This window comes from Emys orbicularis, chromosome 14 (genome assembly GCF_028017835.1).
Source record: "Emys orbicularis isolate rEmyOrb1 chromosome 14, rEmyOrb1.hap1, whole genome shotgun sequence".
NCBI lineage: Eukaryota > Metazoa > Chordata > Testudines > Emydidae > Emys > Emys orbicularis.
In genome coordinates this window covers 20420516-20436451 of record NC_088696.1, presented here as the reverse complement: position 1 = coordinate 20436451, position 15936 = coordinate 20420516, and the positions used below count along the sequence as shown (strand labels likewise).

The 15936-nt window shown below is 39.9% G+C and overlaps 1 protein-coding gene across 1 annotated transcript in view; it reads left to right on the top strand.

Moving 5' to 3' along the window:
- LRP3 (LDL receptor related protein 3) overlaps nucleotides 1-10018 on the top strand; it is a 33616-nt gene extending 23598 nt beyond the window's left edge. Inside the window, exons 4-7 of the mRNA XM_065416738.1 lie at nucleotides 6090-6298; nucleotides 6587-7673; nucleotides 8171-8303; nucleotides 9203-10018. Of these exons, the coding sequence (XP_065272810.1) occupies nucleotides 6090-6298; nucleotides 6587-7673; nucleotides 8171-8303; nucleotides 9203-10018 (2245 nt within the window). The remainder of the gene's footprint in view (nucleotides 1-6089; nucleotides 6299-6586; nucleotides 7674-8170; nucleotides 8304-9202) is intronic.
- The last annotated feature ends 5918 nt before the right edge of the window (nucleotides 10019-15936 follow it).

Genomic DNA, 15936 nt, shown 5'->3' with positions numbered 1-15936 from the left:
TTTATTCTAAACCTATTATTCAGCAGCTTCCAATAAAACAGTGCCCTGTTCTACATGTGGATGAAAGACATTGTCTCCCAAGGGCATTCCCTTTGAACACTTTGTTTTAATATTTTCCTCTCATATGTTTGTATTGATTTTCCTCAGCTGCTTACCTTTTCATGCTTTCTCTTTTCCCTTCCATAGTTTATTTTTCAGACTCAGCAGAGACAGGTTCAACAGTCAGAAAATACATTTGCTTTTTAAGCTGCAGGCAAGAGCAGCTGGCCTTCAAGAATCTCTGCAATCTGCCTAAAACAACAGTTAGGATGAGAAATTACTACTTGTAACCAGTTTCTTTAGTATCTTAAGCTTAGATTGTATTTTTGTTTTATTTGCTGGGTAATCTGCTTTGATCTGTTTGCTATCCCTTAAAATCCATCTTTTGTAGTTAATAAACTTGTTTTTGTTTTTCTAAAACCCAGTGTGTGGAGTTCATAACTGGGGAGCAAAAAGCTGTTGCATATCTCTCTCCACATTGAGGAAGAGGATGAATGTCATAAGCTTACGCTGTACAGTTCTCTGTGCAGTACAGGACGGTATAATTTTGTGTTTATCCTCTAGAGGGAGTGTGCACTTGAGTACTGGGCAATTCCTTAGCTGAGCCTTCCCATGCAGAGCTGATTTCAGTGTCTGTGTGTTTCTGCAGCCGGCTGTGTCCCTACTTGTGTGCTGGTGAAAGTGTGAGACTGTCTGCAGCTTGTCACAGCATTGCAGGGTGAAAGGGAGCCCAGGCTTGTGGGTCAGGCAGGCTCAGTGGTACTCCAGTTGCAGGTGGCACCCCAGAAAGGGGGGGGGGGGAAACCTGTCACACCCTCCTTAACCATTTTGGAGTGCATATCTTTTATCTGGTTTTGCTTTAGTGTAATACAAGTCATCTGCCCTGTGAAAATTCAGCAAAGATTCTCTTGAAATTCCTATTCACGCCATCACAGTACAGGAAGCAGCTTGTAAAACTAGGGCCTGCTCCTGCAAACCCTTACTAATATGAATAATCCATGAAAAGCAATGGGAGTGCTTCCTGTCATCCATGTGAGGCAGGTAAATGTTATCCTCACTTTGTAAGAGGGGGGTAAATTCTAGGAGAGGTTTAAGGCATGATTTTCCAGAGGTGCTAAGAACCCACCATTCCCATTGCCTTCAGTTGGAACTGCAGGTGCTAGCCTCAGCCTTGACAGGCAGGCTCTTTGTGTCTTACTTGGGGTTACACAGCAAGTCGATTGTTGAGCTGGGAAGAGACGAACTTCCTGAGTCCCAGGTCCTTGCTCTAAACAGTTAAACAGACTTTTTTTTAATGAGCCAATTAAGCCATCAGCTGTGTTCACAATCTGCCCTTGCTGAGAGAGTTTGGCAACAGGAGTGACTTCTCTTGCTTAATTGGCTGTTCTGTTTTATATTGAGCCAGTGCTTTGCTGATCTATCCACAATATTTATTCTGGATTTTTAATGGATTTTCAGGGCCAAGTTAGGTACTTAACCTTTTCTCTCTTCTGTACATCTTTTATCACAATGGTTGGACCTTTTGTGTGTTACTGTCCCATGTTCATTTTTGTGCTGGACTCAGTCTTTGTTTTTCTTTCCAAGTTGTAAGAGTTTGGGTATTTAATATTTTTATTGTGTAGTTGTTCACACCTAAATCACTTCCAAAGGGATGTAGATTCTTTATATATAATATTGTATATCTAAATGGGGGGGAGGGATAGCTCAGTGGTTTGAGCATTGGCCAGCTGAGCCCAGGGTTGTGAGTTCAATCCTTGGGGGTGGGCCACTTGGGGCTCTGGGGTAAGGTCAGTGCTTGGTCCTGCTGGTGGAGGCAGGGGGCTGGACTCAGTGACCTTTCAGGGTCCCTTCCAGTTCTATGAGATAGGTATATCTCCATATATTAAATTAATTATATATTAAATTTTGGCTGTACACTGCTGCTTTAAGTCTAAGCAGTAAAAGAGCTCAGCAGAGCCTTGGCTTCATAGATGGCACATCTTTTTTAACTTACAGCAGTGACAATGAATATTGATGTTAAGCTGGTTTAATGCAGTTACTCTCAGTGACATGTGGATATTAGAAAGTCATTGGGAAAATGTCATTATTGGCCATTTCTTCTTTTTTGGAGCAATTTTACAGACAGTATACATTAGACATTCAATTCTGTAATTTACAGTAAGCTTCCTGGATCCCTGCTGTGTATCAGAAGTAGTCTTTAGTGATGTGATATATTGGTGAAAAGAAACACATGCTTTACCTATTTCTCGCAGAATTCTAGGAAAGCAGAGTTACAGCTGTCTTTCCATCAAGTCACATTAGAATTATTTTGGTCCTCAAAAATTGAATGTCCCCAGGGTCCAGTGGGATATTTTTAATAGGTAGAACCTTGTAGTTTATATAGAATTGATTTTAATAGTTCAGCAATAAAAACAGACATTTCAGAAGGAAAACTAACTGAAGTTAATATTTCTCATTAAAGCATTTTTATTTCTCCCAAAAGATTCAAATTAATTTGGCCAAATTTGACGCTGTCATGCCCATTCCCCCCATGTCTCTCTTGATTTCATTGGGGATGTATCACTGTTAATGAGGACAGTTGGAGGCCCAAGTCATTTAAAAAGGATACTCTCTATTTCAAAGCAAGTTAACTTTTCACCTTTTTATTAATTAACCAGAAAAAATAATAAGTGACTTATTGGCTCAGTTGAAGGCTGCAAACCCTCTCAGGAGCTGTAAATTCATCAGCTTCCTTCCTGTCTGTTTCCTAAGAATATATGAAATGAATCTGTATTATGTGTATGCATTGGCGGTGTGAGCCTCTCCTCCCCTCTTCTTTTTGTTACCATTACCCATTCAACTGCCAGGCTGACCCTGCTGATAAAAGAATTTGCACTGTAGTTTGAGAGAGTTCAGTTGAATAAAATCTCTAGAATAGTAAATCTTGTGTTTCATAGGTGGCAGGATTAAAAAAAAAAAAAGAACTGTGGCAGCAGCACAATATCAAATTACCAGTGGTGAAAGATTGGAAATAGTGGAGGTCTGGCAAATTAACGTGGCAGAAACTTCCCATGCAAAGATTCTTGCCTTTGTGATCAGTTTTCTAAGTGGTAAACCAATTATGATCTGTACATAATATCTAATATCTAGTTGCAGAGTACAACTCGATACCTAGTTCACACACATCTGGTCTGAAATAATTCCACAGTTAAATTAGGGGGCACAAAACTTATTTCTATTGCAGCATGCAGACAGTTTAACTTGTCAGGAAGCTTAAGGAAAAACTATTTTTGGAGTGCAAACTCCCCATTCTCAACAATACCCCTCTAAGGAATAACATATTTTACAGTTTGCAGGAGACTGTTCAAGGCCCAAAATTACTTTCCTTTTACCTCTTTTTATTGCCAGCACAGGTACGAGTTACACCCTTGTTACTATATCTCTTGTTTATATGATTTAATAATATACTAAACCCAAAATTTTCATGTCCTATGGCAGTTTTTTAAACTGTTTATTCCACAATATTTTTTCCAAAATCTTTAATTTGCTAGATGCTGATATTTGGGATTTGCAGTTTTAGATACAAATTGCTGAAGGGAAGACTTAATACATTCTGCATCTGACCTTTTCATATGCTGGAATGGCTGTTTCCAAGAGACATGCATCTTCATGGCCCCTTTGAAAGGATAGTTGCTCACAAATACAATTCTGCCTCTGCACCAGTATACTTATCCTATGATTTAAGGGGAGGGATGGTCTTGTGGCTAAGGATGGGGCATGGTGTTGAAAGCCTAGGTTCTGTCCTGCTGCTGCCTCTGACTGACTGTGTGGCATTGAGGAAGATCACTTAACCGCTCTGCATCTCATGTTCTCTGTTGGAAAATGGGGATAAAGATACTTCCCTAGCTCGCAGAACTGTGATAATTAACTGAAAGACTTGTTATTAGTAATGCACCTTGAGATCCTCACATGGAAACCATCTTACAAGTATAAGGTGCTCTTAATTGCAGGCCGTGGACATAATGCAGCACTCTATCATCTGCAGAACATAGACTTATGGCAAGAACAGAGTAAGTTGACAGTGTAGGGTAACTCTAGTTCTGACTCTTCCGATTTTTTTTCTTTGTGCATACCTTAAACATAGTGTGGTTGACATTTCTTCATTTTAAATTACTAGAATTAAAATGTAAGGCAGGACTCAAGAAGGACAAATTTTGGGGATCATCAAGATTTATTAAGCACATTACTGGAGAATTATAATTAATCATAGAAATTAGAGATGGAAAAGACCTAATAAGTGATCTGGTCCATCTCTCTCAGGTTATGCAGGATTGTTCCCTTCAATATATTTTTCTAGTGATTTTTTTTTTTATCCATTTATGACTGAGCATCTGCTATTTCACTTGATGGATTGCTTCGCAGGCTAACAAATATAATTGGCCGGCAGATATTCTTGTTGTTCCTCCATAATTTTCTCTTTGCTAGTTTCATCCCAATACTTCTACTTGTATGCAGTTTGCATCATTCTAAACAGTTTCTTTCTTGCTTTTTCTTGTTTGCATGTCCATCTTTCATCATCACTAAGAAGGGTCTGGAAGGATATAAAGGCCGGGGAACATTTTAATTTACCTTTTGTGAATATTCTGCCTTCCCATCCTGGCAATGAAAATCTCTGGCACTACCTGGTTTACTAAATCCATTGGTTACCAGGATTTAATAGTATCACTGGTATTGGAGAATGATGTATTTTTGGGATATCTTTGCAAACTAGAGAGTGACAGAGAACATCACAGAAGGAAAGGATTTGAAAAAGGTGAATTAAGCTATTTTTGTGCTGATTTATCCTCTGTCGCCTAGATCATTCTGAGACACTGCACATTTTTTATTAGACTTCTCTGAGTTTTCAGTTCAGTTTTGTGCTTTTAACCCCCCCCCCTCCTTCCATTCTCTTGATGCCATGTCCTCTCTCTTGCTAATCATATATTTTTGTCATAGACCTTTTTTGGATATTGTGTATGCATAAAAAAAGAATGATGATTGCAGTTTGAGATTCCTGGCTAGAGTGAATTCTTTAGTCTTCATGGCAGCTGCACTTTTCTCCTTGCCCCAAAGAAAATGTCTTGGCTTACTTATAGTTTTCTGATATTGTGGAGTTAGATTTCTGATATTAATTCCAGACAGTCGTATTCTACCATTTATCTTTTCATGGAGCTTCCTCTGATATCTATGAAAGTTTCTGTGTAGAATGTGGCCCATCTTTTTGGTAAGGCTTTCTCCATTTCTGAGAGTTCTCAGTCCACAGTGTTATGTGGTTGGGGTATTATGTTAATTTTAACATGCTAGCCTTGGGTAATCCCATTTCAGCATGCAACAGAGAAACAAAACATGGTTTTGGTATCTTGGGTGTGTTTTTTGTGACAGCAACACACACACTCTCTCAAGGAGACAAAGTTGTATTGTCTAGGGCTGTTGTGATTTTTGTGGAGCACTTATGTGAAGCTGGAAAGAATGGATTAGAGGAACTGTTCTGCATTCCCTTTGCCTGTGCACAGGCCAAAGAGTTGGTTGTTTCCCCCTTCCAGATACTGTTGGGGTTCTTTGCACAGCTCCCTATTGTTCTTTGTCCAAGAAGGGTTTTATTTATTCAGAGTTTTTAAGGCCAGAAGGGATCATTGTGATCACCTAATCTGACCTGCATAACTGTAGGCTGTAACTTGTGGTTGAATAGAGTATTTCTTTTAGAAAGGCATCCAGTCTTGATTTAAGAACTTCAAGTGATGAAAAATCCATCATTTTACCCTATCGGGGATTCTTTTGGGCTGGTGATCATGTAAGTTGATTTGTCAATAAGCTTTGTATATTATTGTGGGTTTTTTGTATATGGGTCTTGAGTTTCTGGTGTGGGTGCATTTTCTAAATGGAAAAATGATGACAGCCATGGTTGCCTGCACAGTCACTGCACTATGAGTGTCTAACTTATTGCTATCAGATATTTTGGATGTGAAAGGCTGTGTCCCTAAATCCAGATTTTATCCTCTGTCTTTCATTTGTGTTTTCTTTGCTCCTGGCAGTTTTAAGAACTTTGACTTGGAGGACTCTCAGAAATGTGCAGTAGATTGGCTGATGATTGGCCCCTCTTCCAAGAGGGAGGAGTACAGAGTGTGTGGATCCTCCATACCACCCTCCTTTATCTCTGCACGGGATCACGTCTGGATATTTTTCCACTCAGACGCATTGAGTTCGGGACAGGCTCAGGGATTTCGCCTTTCCTACATCCGAGGTAAAATCTCTGTACAGTTTTAATTAATTTTGTTGGACTACGCAGAAATACTTAACCACCCTGACCCCAAATCCTGTGATAAAAGTGGCTTCTGTTGACCAAAGTCTTCTGTAAATGCCGATGAGTCATTAGAAGCTTGTATATTTTCACCATTTGGCTTTATTAGAGAATTCTTCTGGCGAAGAGCTGGACCAAGAGTCAATGGCTGCACACTGGGGTAAAATATTAGAACTAACACACGGCATCAGTTGTTTCTAAAAGTTTTAATATTTATTTTTTTTCCCACAGGAAAAATAGGCCAGACTATTTGCCAGTCTGATGAATTCCATTGTGTAAATGGCAAGTGCATTCCCAACACTTGGAAGTGTAATTCCATGGATGAGTGTGGGGATAACTCGGATGAGAGAAACTGCACCATCCCTCCAACAGAGCCTCAGTCCAGCATCTGTCCCTCAGGAACATTCCAATGTAGCATAGCCCATTCCACCAAGTGCTTGATAAACGAGTTAAGATGTAATTCAGTTAAAGACTGTAGTGATGGTTCAGATGAAGATAACTGCCCTGATCTTTCATGTGGCAAAAGACTGGGTAATTTTTATGGGTCTTTCGCTTCCCCAGACTTATTCCGTGCAGATCACAGCCGGGCAGACCTTCGCTGCACTTGGTATGTGGACACACAAGATAATCGGCATGTCCTCTTGCAGCTTGATTTACAGTTAGGGTACAATGACTATGTAAAGGTGTATGATGGAATTGGAGAGAGAGGTGATAAATTAATGCAAACTCTTTCATATCACAACAACAGGCACTCGGTGAGCGTGGAGTCCTCAAAGGGTCAGCTCACCATTTCATATCATGCCAGATCAAAGAGTACTGGCCATGGATTCAATGCAACTTATCAGGTGAAAGGTTACTGCCTTCCGTGGGAACACCCTTGTGGAAGTGATGAGGAGTGTTTCACAGATAAGCAGCATTGTGATGGTTGGTGGCACTGTCCAAATGGCAAAGATGAAGAGAACTGTCCAGCTTGCCAGAAAAATGAATACCCATGCGAAGGAAACAGTGGACTGTGTTATTCAATACTTGACCGATGTAATAACCAAAAGAACTGCCCAGATGGCTCAGATGAAAAGAACTGCTTTACATGCCAGCCAGGAAACTTTCACTGTGGCACAAATCTGTGTATCTTTGAGACTTGGCGCTGTGACGGCCAAGAAGACTGCCAGGATGGAAGTGATGAACATAATTGCCTGGTTATAGTGCCCAGAAAAGTCATCACAGCTGCTCTGATTGGGAGTCTTGTGTGTGGCTTGCTGTTGGTGATAGCACTGGGTTGTGCATTTAAACTCTACTCACTAAGGACCAGGGAATACAGGTGAAAATCTTGTATGTTCATAATGTCCTAACTTTACTAGGTGAGCCTTTCTTTCAGTCACTTTAGGGGAAAGAATAAAATATCCATTCAAGTGAATTTTGAAACACGCAGTAAAACTAAGCCAGGGTCCAATGAAACTGATGGGATTTAAAAAATGGCCACTGTGCTGTTTATTTAGCAGTAAAAGCTAATGGCCTACATTTTGACAAGTGGCTATTTGACTGTCTCTTCCTCTATATTTACAGAGTAATATGCCATACTGTTAGTTCTTTTGCATATCTCAGCCTCCTAGTGAAGAGAAGAGTTTCAGTGAGTTACAGTGGAGGTACCTTTACTTCTGTTGTTATGAAAACATCTATTTTAATGTAGTACTGCCCTGCTGGCTGATGACACTAGCCCTGAGGGAACTGGGAGAGAAGACTCTGTTTTTAGAAAGGTCTGTTTGTGTAATTTTTGTGGGTTCCTTCCCCATTTTACTCTGGTTCTGTTGGTTTCAGAGCATTTGAAACCCAGATGACTCGTCTTGAGGCAGAGTTTGTACGACGTGAGGCTCCACCTTCCTACGGGCAGCTCATTGCACAAGGACTTATCCCGCCAGTTGAAGATTTCCCTGTTTACAATGCATCGCAAGTAAATGGTTTCATTCTACATTCAAACTATCAAAAACTAGATAGACTGAATGAATCTGAAGCAAGAGTAACAATGAAGTCACTTTAATTTATGGAAATGCTCTTGTAACAACATGATTTCTTCTGTACTGAGGAATTGCTGTTATACATTTTAGTGATCTGGCTAAGTTTTCTAGTTAGATGGGGACTCATGCGTATGTTGAAAGCTAAATGGATAAAAAAAGTTTTACATCAAAATAGCAATAAATAGACAAATATCAAACTAAAACAGAAAGGAAACCAGCATTTCAAGCTGAAAGTACAAAGGAATTTCCTTTGTATAGAAAATACAATAAGGAGTGTGGGCATTTGTCTTCTGAAAAATTCTGGAGTTATTTTTATTAACAAATGCAAATCTTATTAACAAAAAGTCCTGTTGTATTTTTGTACTCTCCCATATCTGCCTTCCTCTCTCTCTGTCCAATGCATTTCACTCCCTGTTGTGATGACTTCATGACCTGACACAGCACTTGTAATTATGTAAGCAGAGGGGAGGTTTGTGGCATCAACTATTATCAAGTCCTCCTGGCATTGCCTGTGAGACAGGATTCAGTGGACCAGTAGTGTGGTCCAATATGGCAAATCCTGCATCTAACCATGCTGAGTTGATTATTGCTGGGGGGCGGCTTGTTAAATGCAAGTGGTGAGAAAAAGTTCTGGAGGAAAGAAGTTCGATGCAGACTGAGCTGTCTTTGGCTTGATTTTTAAGCAGGAGTTTAAACTTAAACTGTAACCTTTCCGTCTGAGTAGCATTCTTAGGAGTCAGATGGAGAATTTAGTGGGCAGGACAGTCTTAGATATTTGATAGTGTACTCCAGTGGAAACATCAAGAAATTACAGTTCCTTGATTCTGTTTTATAGGCATCTGTGCTGCAGAACATCCGAACAGCAATGAGGAGACAGATGAGACGCCACTCATCGAGACGGAATTCATCTCGGAGGCGCTTGGGCAGACTCTGGAACAGACTGTTCCACAGGCCACGAGTGAGAGGGCAGATCCCTCTCTTAACACCTGCGCACACTTCCCAAACAACGCTGGGTGATGGAATTATCGATCACACCGAAGGGAATATCCAGAATCCCTCCCCTTCCCCTGAAGGACCTAATTCAGAGGCAGAGACCTATGGTCAGGTTAGAGGGCTACAAGAAGCTGGAAGTAGCATTTTGCAGCCAGAGACTGAAGCCACAGAGCCATCACCTTCTAGTGTTTTATCTAATACTTGCACCGCTGCACAGGCAGAGCCTGAGACTGGACACAGTGACAAATCTTCAGGTGCTGAGGAGACCTCCAGCACTGAGCTTAAACAAACCAAGAGGGTGGATTCAGGAAAAGCTTTCAGAGACCCTTTGTCTGAAAGTGTTACAGAAACACTCCGTGGAGGATCGGTATCCAGAAGGACTGTTGCAGAGAACAGTAATTTAAACAGGAGTCATCCGCTGAGTGAAGAGCCATGTAGATTACCCTTAAAGAAGTGGGAGTCCAATTACTCAGACAGCTCTATGAATGTTTGTATTCAGGTGGATGGACAGCAGCGATGTTGCCCTCATTCCTATCGGGAAGAACCTTTGGGTATTCACGCGACTTGTTGCCATTCTGTGGAAGTGCCAATGCTAGAGTCCTCTACTCCCCTCTCAGAAATCAATACCAGTGATGATGAATCATTACTAGTTTGCTAATGACATTTTGTTTTGGCCCCGTAGATTTTGTAACTTTAAAATGTACATTGCAGAGCACACTGATTATAACTGACACATCCGTGCTCTCAACGTAGTCTGTTAGAACCAATGTGCATTTATCCCAGAGGGAGTAGAATACCTATGACAAGACTATGGGACAAATTTTGTCTTTGTTGATATGCTTGAAACTCCAGTGGGGTAAAACTGGGCCAATGTATGTGTTCAGGGGCCAAGAGTGAGTGAGAATCTATTGTCACAATTTGGGAGTTTTTCCATCCTCCTTTGTTTCTTCTGTGCATTTATTCACTTTCACTTTGCAATCAGGGAATTTGAGTTTGTTTAGTTTAAAGTCACTTACTATTGACATTAATGTGCTAGAGAGAAATCAGTTGCAGTCTGTGTAGGCGTCAGTCACAGGGAATTACAACTGTCAGTGTTCAGCTAGAAATATCAAATTGTTGTCTTTTTAGATTATTGGTTTTAATTAAAAAATGTTTACAGAGCCCTAAAATACATTTAGCAGAAAGTCAAATCCCTATGGCTCCTCTTTCTCTTTTCTGAAAATTACCACTTTTTCTCCATTCCCTTCAGAAGTGTATTGTTGGCCATAGATATCCAAAAGCATCTATTGCAACCAAAGTTTCTGTATTCTGCATACAGAGAAGAATCAGGTTTTTTATCTGCTAGAACTTTGTAATAACAAATTAGCCATGTTAACAATAACTGGAGTGCATTAAGCCCCATTTGCAGCAATGCATTTGTATTATCAGATATTTTATCATATTCACAATGGTTTTGTTAAGTTTGAATCTTTTTTTTTTCTTCTCTTCTTTTAAGGTCTTAGTATCATGCCATTTTAGGGCATGGTGTAGAGCAGTGGTGGGCAACCTGCGGCCCGCGGGCTGCACGCAGCCCATCAGGGTAATCCGCTGGCGGGCCGTGAGACAGTTTGTTTACATTGACTGTCTGCAGGAACGGCCGCCTGCAGCTCCCAGTGGCCGCAGTTTGCCGTTCCCGGCCAATGGGAGCTGCGGGAAGCAGCGGCCAGCATATCCCTGCAGCCTGAGCCGCTTCCCGCAGCTCCCATTGGCCGGGAACGGCAAACTGCGGCCACTAGGAACTGCGGCCGGTCAATGTAAACAAACTGTCTCGCGGCCTGCCAGCGGATTACCCTGACAGGCCGCAGGTTTCCTACCACTGGTCTAGAGAGTTAATGAGTGCTTCCAGCTCTCATTAGCTACAGTGGGAATTGCAGTTGGTGAATTTTTTAATGGTATACGCATTCTTTTGTTGTTCTTTTAGATACATGCTAGCTGAAAAGATCGGCACCATTTTCAAAACTGAAAATGTGCAGACTTCTAAGTAGTTTGGGTAGACCCCTGTGCCTTTTGCTTTTTAAATTTTAATTAAAAACAGCTAAGCTATTTAACTCTGAGACGTGGTGATGTTGCCTAGATAGGAGTGACTCACTACAGAACAACAAAAGTTATCTGGTGAAATCCTGGCTCTGTTGAAGTGAATGGGAGCTCTGCTATTGACTCCAATAGGGCCAGGATTTCACCCCATATTTTAATGTACAATTTCTACTTTAGTTTTCCTCTTCTGAAGAAGCACATAATTTTAAAAAATACTGTCAGCAATTTTTTTTAGAATGGAGAAAGTAAGTTAGTTGCCACTCCTTTATAGGGAAACAGGTGCAGGATGGTGTGTTTCTCAGTACTCTGAGACCTGTCTACTACTGTAGGACAGCTTCCAGTTAGGAAGTGAATAGGAGCCTTAACTCCAGATTGTGCTGACAGAGTTATTAATTGATCTTCTATTAAAACTGCACAATCCAAATAGTCTTTAACTCCTGCAGGTCACTTGAATGTGATGGGAGTTGAGCCTGTGCAGTGAAGGGTGAATTGACACCTGAGTGTCAAGATGTTTATCCTTTTAATGGGCTATATTCTGCCCTTGATCTTTCTACAGAACTCCCAGTGGGAGTCCCAGCCAAGAAATGAGGTCAGGGCTAGGCCCACTGTGCTTTGGTTGGCTTTGCCAAATCATAATGTGAAAGAACAGCAATGATGTGCTTTATTTTTCCTCTGACACAAATTACTTTTATAGTGTGTTTTCCAGAACCAGGAAGAAGCAGAAGATTCAAAATTGTAAAAAGATTAGGAGTAGGCAAGGGTTTTGGTCAAAGTGCATTCCAGTAAAGAATCATAGTAACATGAAGTAAAAAATAAAAATACTGTTTGATCAGATATTTCCTTCCACATATTTCTGTGGTCAGAGGTCATTTAGCCAAACAAAAAAGTAGTTTTGAGAATATTTTACTTTCCTAGCATTTGTAAGCATTTTAGGTACATTCCACCCTTAAAAGGTCATGTACTGTAGTCATTAACCTGCCAGGGATGTTTGTGTCCAAGGCTACAGTTTTTAGTGTCTCTTTTTGTCTAAAAGTAATTTTAAGTACATAGAATTGTATTTATAAAATAGTAAACTTAGTTATAATTGGGAGAAAAGATTACATTTCAGGGGAAATACTGTACAAACAAAAAGAACCTTATAAATAAATGTATATTTAATTCTGTTACAGAAACATATTTCTTTCTATAATAAAATCATTTTGATCCTACTAAGCCTTAAATTATATTATCACTATTTTAATGTTGTTCTGACAATTTAAGTTGAAATATGTACTTCAGAACATAACAATCTTTTGGTACAGCAGTGCACAACTAGTAACGCCATCCTTTAGCTTAAAAAAGATGTAACTTCAAATAATTTCTTAGTATCGCTTTCAGACATATTTTGCGTACTGTTGAAGATGCATTTTGATAACTAAATGGTAATTTAAACAAATCAGTTTTTATTTCTTCCTTGTATATTTAAGCATCACAACTCGAAACTGAAAAATTGAAGCTGTAATGAAGTTTACAAATGCCATCATCCAGGAAATGTTCAGCTTCCTCTTTGTGGAAACGTATAGCCCTGCATAACTAAAATATACAGCTTTTTGCTTTTTGAAAAGCACATAACTTTTTTGTAGTCTCAATAAACTGTGATTTTTGTTTTGTCTAGTATATTGCTTAAAGTGAAGAATCCCTAACTCTTGTTAAACATTTTGCAGGAGAAATCTGTTGTGTTCTGTAAGTACAAACGAGTTGTGCATTACAGTATCATGGACTGGAGGGACTTGATAGAAGATATGAGGTTTGCCTTACTATAGACCTAGTATTTTCCCAGCTTTTAAAGATTTATTTAATTATATTTAATTTTCCATGAAGAAACCTTTATTTTATTTGTTTTAATATAAATTGCATGTTCATAAAGGCTTAAAAAATAGTTGGAAAAACTGTAACTGAGACAAAAATGTAAAGGAAAAATGAATAATAACCTTTTCTTTGTTCCTTTTGAGATGAGGGAAAATATCATCATGCTTCAATGGCTACATACGCCAATAAAATTGTTCAAATTCTTATTTTTATGTTAATCTCATAGTGCATTTCTTGGGATCTTTGACATTTTTGAATGAAAGGGGGAAATATTTTAACATTTACAAAAAAATCATGTCTGATGTATTTAACTCTCTTTAACCACAGTTCTTTAGCAAGAATGGTGCAAGCATTAAAGAGAAAACTGAACTCCAAATGCTGTTCGTCTCTCTTGTTGCTGTTAAAACAGTGAGAGTCAGAGTGTCTGAACTTTCTGACATCTGTCAGTTTGTACTACAGTCCTCTACATGTAATTTTGTTGTGTAACTACCTTCTTGGGTGATTTTTGTTGACACCTCAGCCTGCTGCAACATTTTGCTTATGTTTGTATTTATTCCATGAAACCTTCTAAAACTTTACCATACTTTATCATGCATATGCCTTAGTTTGAACATGTAGTGCCAAATTGTCAAAGGTACTTAAAAACGCACACCCACAATTCCATGTGCTACCCAACATTTGCAAATCAAATATGCTTACATTTGCAGTTACCTTCTTTGCTCATCTATATGCTTGTTTTAGTGTAAAAATACTACATGCATTTGCATGTGTGTACGTATGTGGAAGCCCTCAAAAAAAATTTATGTTCACTTCTTTAGAGGCATATCTGAAAATTTGTCCTTAATTTTTTACAGCAGTGGTATCAGTCACTCCTTTCAACTGGGTGAAAATGCATCGGTAGTACTGTGTACAAATGGTTTTAAAAGTCATATATTTACCAAAAATAACCAACATTAACTCTGGCATAACTTGTTCTAGGTCGTGTTCCATCTGAAAACAGCTTCTTTGGGTTCCTGGGTCTCCGAGCCTCTTCATTCTTCACAGCTACAGGGGATACTCATAATTGTTTTGGTGAAAGTTCCCTCTCTCCAGCCTTTGTTCAGTTTTTCATAGTGGAGTCCTTGGCTCTTCCCTGCCTGATTTTCAGTAGATAACAGTGGGACTCTCTTAAGCATTCTCGATGCTGGTAGGGACCAACTACCCAGATTCAAATGCTGTCACTGTTGTGAGGGGAATTGGATGAATTCTGTTGTCGTCAAGACTTTTCTACAGTCAAAAAGAGTGGGGTGAGCCGTGAGCATGACTTGTCCCCTAGTAAATCTTACGACTGTACAAATCGTTAAAGTACACGACTTGGTTTACGATAAGGTGCTGACACAGCTATAACTATAGTGGCACAGGCAGTGAGATTGTAACTCTAATACTGATGTGAGGCTGAAATGAATATAGCCCATACAATGGAAATGGAGTAATAAAAAACCCCTAAACACCACGTGCTCATAGCAAAACTCATTGACAGCCTCTGCAGCAGCATGGATGTGTAAAATGGCAAATTAAGGAACGATTGCTGATCCAAGAGTTTTGGTCTCCACGTGAAATAGGATTTTAATCTCCCAAGCAGCAGTTGGTATTTTTAACCTGTGAAAATGGATAGATGCCTCAAATAAAATATTGACTTTGTCCTCATGACCTCAGTTCTGCAGGTAGCAAAAGTAATCATAATATTTGTTTTGTTAGTCTATTGTTAACCTACCAAGTTCTATTAAACTGTCCTTCTCCCTCTCCCAGTCCTGGCTTTGGTGTTCTTGGCTGCAAGGTTTAAATGGCCACAAAGAAATTTGCAGGATGACATGAGTGAGTGGGATAGGCTTATTTTTAACTGCTATGTATTGTTATGCCTTTCATACCTTATTAGCCCTTCTCTAAGTTTCCTTTCCTATTAGAGCTGTTTCCTTTCTTATGAGATTAGAATAAATGGAACTGTGGTAATTCAGCCTTTATTCCCTGTTCCTTCCATTGGCCCTCAAAAGGAGACACCTTCACCTTCCCCTGTCCATGTCAGTGACCAAAGTGCAGAAGGAACAATCCATGAAGATTTGCTCTGTTCGCACCAGGAACTGGTGGAGCTGTGAGATTGGTCACACTGCTGTAGTTGTTCCCTTCTGGTGAGTGTTGGCCTTTTATAAACCATTCTGAAGAGTCTGGTGGGAGCTGCTCACGCTGTTGCTAGTGAGGAGTCAGCCAGAGCTGGTGGTTCATTGCTGCTCCAATTGGTGCCCGTGCGTGTACTGGGAGCATGGAGTGGAGGACTGATAGGCCTGCCCTTTCCTCTGCTCCATCTCTGCCTCCTTGGGTCACTGAGGCATGTGTTCCAGCCTTTGACTTCAATGGGAGCTATGCATGCACAGTGAAATACCCACATCTACTGCAGTAGCTGCAAAGTATTTGGAGGTTTGTCCTGTGTTATGTACACAACATATTGATAATTGTCATGGCAAGTGACACTATAGTGGAGACACTTCTATCAGGAATTTTTCCAGCAGCTGGATACAGGGTGATATGTGGTATTATTAAAGAATGAGGAGAGAAGGCAAATAAGGGCAAACTTGGCCTAATTAGGCCACTGGTAATTATGAGTCCATCCGATCAGTATAA